The sequence below is a fragment of the Temnothorax curvispinosus genome, unplaced genomic scaffold (assembly GCF_003070985.1).
Source record: "Temnothorax curvispinosus isolate PA1 unplaced genomic scaffold, ASM307098v1 QBEX01015299.1, whole genome shotgun sequence".
Lineage (NCBI taxonomy): Eukaryota > Metazoa > Arthropoda > Insecta > Hymenoptera > Formicidae > Temnothorax > Temnothorax curvispinosus.
Window position 1 is genome coordinate 10,573 of NW_020225079.1, and position 7,256 is coordinate 17,828.

Below are 7,256 nucleotides of genomic sequence, written 5' to 3' on the forward strand. Positions count from 1 at the left end.
TATAATTAATAATAGTTTTATTCGTACATCTAAACTCAAATCACGAATTATTTTTAATTTGTATTAATACTTATTTGGATATAAATTCTTACATAAAAATAAATTAAAAGTTATAAAATTTAAGAAAAGAAAAAATCATGTTTCTTAATTAAATAAGAAAAAATATCTTTATCATGTTATACATTCTACATGTCTTATTTATAAATATGTATTTAGGACTTCAATATTTAGTGAATCTCAGCCAGTGTAAATGTTTCTTTTATCGTAGGTGGTAACGAAAAAAATTGATGAGTACTGATTTCAAGCATTTTACTTTTCTCAATCAATTCCATTATCTTATTTAAATCTTCTTGCGGATTTTGAAATGTTTCAGTGTACCTAATTTCTTCTATGTGAAATTTAATAAAAGCTGCCGAATGTGTTTCTAAAAATTTTGCATTAGACGAAAACGCAAGCTGTATAAGTTCCACAGCATTATCAATTGTAATATAGTGTAACAAATAACGTTCACACGTTAATTTTAAAGTTGCTACATCATATTTATCAGCTGCTGTTAATAAATCTTTAAGCATCCCATAATCACCATAGAAATCAGTGGAGCCAGTTGCAATATATAATAAAATCTGATGAAAAGATCGTATTTCCTTATTCGTTACTAATTCATTTGTCATATCTTTTCCTATTTCCTTATGTGTAAGGCAGATATTCTTAAAGTAACTACTGTTGATGGCGCACAATGATTTTTTTGATATAACATATTGGTCTTCTCCTATTATAAATTTGATTGATTCCTCATCTTTAAACCGAAACTCATCAGAGGTCGAGTCTTCAAGATATGTCATATTTCTTGAAAGTTCTGTTGACCATGGCAGTAAATTCATATGTACAGTTTTATTTATCAGATTGTGAAAAATTTCAAACTTGCAATTTATTATAAGCGAATCTGTATAACTAATCTGAGAATCAGATAGTGAGATTTCAATTAACAATATCCTATCCGATATACGACCCGAAATGAATTTTGATGATGAAATGCTTGTGAACCGCGGTATCTTTATAGTAGTGGTACATGAACCGTCAAATGATTGTTTATTAGTAAGTATATGTAATTGTATTGTACGTTTCTCCAAATTATTAAGTGAAAAAGTTATTTCAATCTTACATGGACCCATTTTTAGAAACGATGGAAACGGTATTGTATTCGTGATCATATTAAAACGCATAATTTTATCAATTTTCCATGTTTGGTCAACTATAGTCGATTCAATATGTGTTTGAGAATAGCTCTTGATATATGAAGGCAAAGCTGGTGAAGATACTGTCTCTTCCTTTTCCAAGGTATTCTCATCATCCTTATCATCGGTAGAGAGATTTTGAACTTCTGTGTCAGAAATCTGGAAATAATTAATTTACTTATGAATGACAAGAAGGATCAACATCGAAATGTCCTAAAGCCTTGTGTCCACGATACTAGAAATCCTTTCGAGATCTCTTGAACGGAGAAAAAATTGACCAATCATATTTAAATAAAATAGAATAAATTTCAATCAACTATCCTAACATGTAATAACATTTTTAAATGTATAGATATAAGAGCCACTTGAAATTGCATTTAACTTAACACAGATATTTTTGAGATTACATTGGCTAATATTGAGATACACATTGATGAGGGATGTGAGATTACATATTTAATGTATTTTTTTTTTTAAATAAAAGTAACATTTTATGTTAAACAATAAAAAAAAGTTTAATAAATAGCCACATTGTAGGAAAAAACTTAAACACATTTATGTTTGTTGATCACAATCGATTTCATAAATAAAAATTGTGTCACAATTTTGCATCAAATTTCAAGAATAATTATAATAGTAAACTGCTTTTTTGCCCAAGGCTTGCACGGTCTATAAATTCCGTTTAAGAGACTTTTATTCATAATTTTATACTTTCTCCCTCACCACCAAAAGCACTTTGATCTACATATAAATCGAATTTTTAAAACGTTTTTCCTATTACGTTTATAAGCAGTTCTATCTTGAATTCTAATACAAGTAACAGATTCATCTGAAGTAGATTTTTTGCACCAATAACTTTTAATTGCATTCAAATTACACATGCTAGTGGAAAATAGATTTGAATGTGTATGAATGTTTATGAATTTTCTTTGCTATGTAGAGTATAAGTATGTAACTATCGCTTTAAGGAATGTCTTTAATGTATTGATACTGTATCGTTGTTTATACCAAGTTTTATGTGCTTTCTAACGTTCTAATAACATGCACTCAACAAAGTTGAAAAAAGAAACTTACTTTATTCTCTTCCATTATACGTTTTCGCTTTTCTGCTGAATCTTGATCAGTCAAACGTAAGCTCGTACGTTTCTCTAACGATATATGCTTCGCCAATATTCCAACACCGTCCAGACGAAGAAATTACTAGATTTTAATGCGTTCACGTACAGATGTAGCAACTGATTCCTCTTATTTCCTTTTGTCAAATCAAGTTTCCAAGCTACTGCAAATATGATGCTAAGATGTGATATGAGAAACGAGAAACGATGCAAATGAACAAATGAACGCGACTATTGCACAAAACAGAGCCGGGTTGCCCGGGTCGCACCATCACTATCGTAAAATAAGTGAAGGGGATACGCATCCTAGAAAATCACGTATGTACGTGTGTCACACGTATGTGGCTCCTTGCTCCTTACATTAAAAAAAAAAAGTTACGAGCAGTCCGAGCAGATATCACTTTGGCTCGGACGCCATAGATCCACGTATGCTTAAGGTGATCCTAAAGCCGTGATTCTAGCCGGTTTTTTTCAGTTTTTTTCTTAGCACTAATCTTTTAATTGGCTTTATAGAAATGCAAAATTCTTGTCTAGAATTAAAGTACGCATTAAAATCTAGGTCATGGTGGTCGAATTTATATCAAAAATGAAAAAAAATTAATATTTTTTGTTATACGTGACGACCACCACATATAAATTTTAGGATCACCGCACAGAAACTATATTAAAAAACATACAAAATTTACCAAAACTATTATATTTCTTTAATTTCTATTTTTTAAACAAATTTAGATTTTAAAATAATAAGTTATCAAATTTAACTAGAATTTGAGTAACCGATTCATAATTCTTGTGAAGTGATTTCTTCCATCTACCGATGATCGGACAGTCTATTTCTATTAAATTTAATATCTTTATAATTATCTATATAATTTGCCAATACCATATGTCTCTGAATTAAAAACAAAGATAAATAAACTGATAAAAAAAGAAATAAGTAAAATATAATTTATACATATGCTATACTTATCTACGTATATAGGTATATTAAGAAATAAATAAGAATTTGATTGTTTTAATTTAATCGCATTTTATTGAACTCCAATTAATTATCACCAATTAATGAACAACATCGAAAACGTATAATTGCGATAAACATTAAACAACAAAAATCAAGTTTAAATTTATGAAAGATAACTTGCTCGTTGAAAAGGTAGATGCTAAAAATTCTGACACTGTAATATGCACAAGATGACCTACAGAACAATTGGAAATTTTTAATACAATATAGAACTGATAAAATTAAATAAAACATTTTCAGATAACATAGGTTTGTAATGATTCTTATTTTCCATTTCCTTTTGTTCTAGATCAATCTGTAGACTTGAGAAACTTATAACTAAACTAATAAGTATACGTATAATAAATATAATCAAATAGTTTTCGATTTATATAATTATAATTAATAATAGTTTTATTCGTACATCTAAACTCAAATCACGAATTATTTTTAATTTGTATTAATACTTATTTGCATATAAAATTCTTACATATATAAAAATTCAAAGTTATAATTATAGAAAAGAAAAAACCATGTTTATTAATTAAATAAAAAAATATCCTTATCCTGTATTATGTATATTATTTTATGAATCACTACCAGCCAACGTGAATTTATCTGTCATAAGTGGTGACGAAAACAACTGATGAGTACTGATTTCAAGAATTTCACTTTTCTCAATCAATTCCAGTATCTTATTTAAATCTTCTTGCAATATATTTTCAAATTCTGCAACATTCCTAATGTCTTCTATGTAAAATTTAACAAAATTTGCCGAATATTTTCCTAAAAATTTTGCATTAGACGCAAACGCAAGCTGTAGAAGTTCAACAGCATTTTTAATCGTAATATAGCGTAGCAAATTATGTTCACACGTTAATTTTAAAGCTGGTACATCATATTTATCAGCTGTGGCTAATAATTTTTTAAGCATGTTATAGTTACATTGGTCTAGTGAGCCAGTTATAATATTATACTAAAATCTGTTTAAAAGTAAGTAACTCGCTATTCGCTATTAATTCATCTGTCATATCTTTTTCTTTTCCCCTATGTGTAAGACAGATATTCTTAAAGTAGCTACTGTTGGTGGAGCACAACAATTTTTTTGATATAACATACTCTTCTTCTCCTACTATAAATTTGATTGATTCCTCATCTTTAAACCGAAACTCATCAGAGGTCGAGTCTTCAAAACAAGTCACGTTTCTTGAAAATTCTGTTAAAGATGGTACTAAATTCATACGCATACTTTTATTTATCAGATGATGATAAATTTTAAGCTTACAACGTATTGTAAGCGTACTTTCAGGAATCAACTGAAACTCGTCGGTCGAGATTTTAATTAATAATGTCTTATTCGATATAAGACCCGAAACAATGTTTGATGAACTAAAATCTTCAGCCGGTAGCGTTATAATAGTGCCACATGAACCGTAAAATGATTTACTGGTAAGTATATAAAATGCTATTACATCGTTCTGCGAATTAACTTGACGCGAAACAATCATTCGAATCACGCACTGACCTATCTCTGGAATCGATGGAAGCGCTATCGTGTTCGTTATCGTAGAAAAACGCATAAATTGATAAATTTTCCATATATGGTCAATTATAGTCGATTCAATATGTGTTTCAGAATAGCTCTTGATATACAGAGGTAAATGTGATGGAGATACTGTCTGCTGTGTCTGCTCCTTCTTCGGGATATTCTCAACTTCTTTGTCAGAGATCTGGAAATAATTAACTTACTTATGAATGATGAAAAGAATCAACATCAAAATGTTGTAAAAGTTTCTATGTTTTTTTAATAAAATAGATTGACAATAAGAGCTGGATGCAGTAAGTAGGACACATATATATCTTATTATAATATAAACAAAAGATGAGATAATATTGAAAGTATTGTTTATATTATAATTAAATATATATATAAGCGATCTATTTTCTGCACCTCTTATTGCTAATTTTGTTAATTCAAATAACCTTATTTGATTTTATTCGGAGTCTCAATATATATATATTTTTTTTGTTAAAACATTAAATTTCAAATAAATATCCTAACATGTAGTAATATGTTTACATGTACAGATAAGAACTACTTGTTCTGATTTCACCAAAAGTACATAAATATTTTTGAGATATATATACCCTATATTTAACATCTTTTTTAATTAAAATAACACATTTTATGTAAAATAATCATAAAATAGAATAAATTCAATGAATAGCCAAGTTGTAGAAAGAACTTAAACATGGATATTGCCGTTACAATCATGATCAATTTCGATAAATACTTGAAAATTTTGTCAAAATTTTGTGTCAAATTTCAAGAATAATTAATAAACTGTTTTCTTGTCTAAGTCTTAGAAGACCTATAAAAGTTAAATTTAAAGGAAAACTTTTATTTACAGACTTTACAGTGCTATAACCTATATGTTTTGCTATATTTTAAAACGTATTTCATATTACTTATACATTATATAAACAGAGTTCTACCTTGAATTTTGACAAATAGTAAAACTCATCTGCAGTAGATTTTTTGCATTAATAACTTCTAATTGAATTGCATTCAAATTATACACATGCAAGTGGAAAATAGAACAGAGATTTCATACGTGTATGAATGTTCATGAATTTTCTTTATGTAGAATGCACGAATTGTCGCTTTGAAAAATGTCACGAATGCATTAATTCGTTTATACAAAATCTTATGCGCCTTCTTACGTTCCAATAACATGCACTCATCAAAATTGAGAGAAAAGAACTATTAAGAACTTACTTGCTTCTCATTCATTATGCGTATTTGCTTTCTCGTTGAATCTTGATCAGTTGAACTTGAGATTTTACGTTTCTCTGCAGACGACATGCTTCGATAATATTCCAACACCGTCCGGATGATAAAATTATTGGACTAATGCGTGTAAAGATTACAATTACAGATGTAAGGCAACTGATTTCTTTTATACCTCTTTCATCAAATCAAGTAACAAGCTATTATGCTTCTTCTTCTTTTCTTTTTAGATGGCCCCGGCTACCCAACGGGTGCTGCAGGATGCGGGGTGCGGTATGACCACGATCCACTCGATCCAAGGTGCGTTCGGGAAGACGCTATTAGTGCTATTTGCTTATTTTATCCTTGTTTTACACCTGATGAGCGATAAAGATAGAATGATGCAATAGCGCTAACAGCGCGCTTCCCGAACGCAGCCCCAGTCGGTAACAAGCTATTACGCGAATGAAGAAATGAAGGCGGCGTTGACGCCAGTGCGGCCAGTGCACAGTGGCGCTTTACGATTCAATTATAGGCATTTCTCTCTCTCTCTCTCTCTCTCTCTCTCTCTGTATGTACACTGCTATTCATTAATGCCTGGACTCACATCCAGGCATTATTGAACAGCAGTGTATATACCATGAATGCTTTCTTTTATCACATAGCGTTTAGAAACCTTGTTCTTTTGTTGAATGTATTCCGAAATGTACTGACACAGTACTGAAAGTGTGTAGTATACGTAATGCAAATTACGGATTTTCAATTGTTAATACATTTCTCAAAGTACACTTTTTATAAGCTACGTTCAACAGAAAAACAGCTTATTCGGCCGTCTGTAATGCTAATGCTAAGATTCTATAGACACGGAAACGCCGCGCGGTAGAGTGCGTTGACCAATCAGAAGGCTGCCGCAAGTCGCATGCGGCAAAATCAAAATTTGTGATTAGTCAACGCACTCTGTCAACGCACGGCGTTTCCGCGTCTATGGAGTCTTAGCATAACCGTAGAATTAAGAATTGAGCAACGCGATTGGTCAAAACCTTACCGTTACGTTCTACGAAAAGTGTCTGTGCCCTGCTTTAATGATTCTATGTGACTGATTTACTTTAATTTAAGTATACCTAAATCTAAATCCA

General features: G+C 30.3%; 2 protein-coding genes across 3 annotated transcripts; both read right to left on the reverse strand.

The window, feature by feature from the left end:
* Positions 1–227: 227 nt before the first annotated feature.
* Positions 228–881, reverse strand: LOC112465525 (BTB and MATH domain-containing protein 43-like). Its single transcript, XM_025033092.1, has one exon. The coding sequence runs from the start codon at positions 879–881 to the stop codon at positions 228–230; it is 654 nt and encodes a 217-aa protein (XP_024888860.1).
* Positions 882–3,915: 3,034 nt separating this feature from the next.
* Positions 3,916–6,392, reverse strand: LOC112465526. Of its 2 annotated transcripts, XM_025033094.1 has the most exons (3): positions 6,130–6,392; positions 4,876–5,080; positions 3,916–4,566 (listed from the first exon to the last, which is right to left on the reverse strand). In XM_025033094.1, the coding sequence occupies exons 1-3, from the start codon at positions 6,214–6,216 to the stop codon at positions 4,322–4,324; spliced, it is 537 nt and encodes a 178-aa protein (XP_024888862.1). In that variant the 5' UTR covers positions 6,217–6,392; the 3' UTR covers positions 3,916–4,321. The 2 variants fall into 2 exon arrangements, with proteins under 2 accessions (XP_024888862.1, XP_024888861.1); XM_025033093.1 differs by having other exon boundaries at positions 3,916–5,080; positions 6,130–6,390.
* Positions 6,393–7,256: the final 864 nt, after the last annotated feature.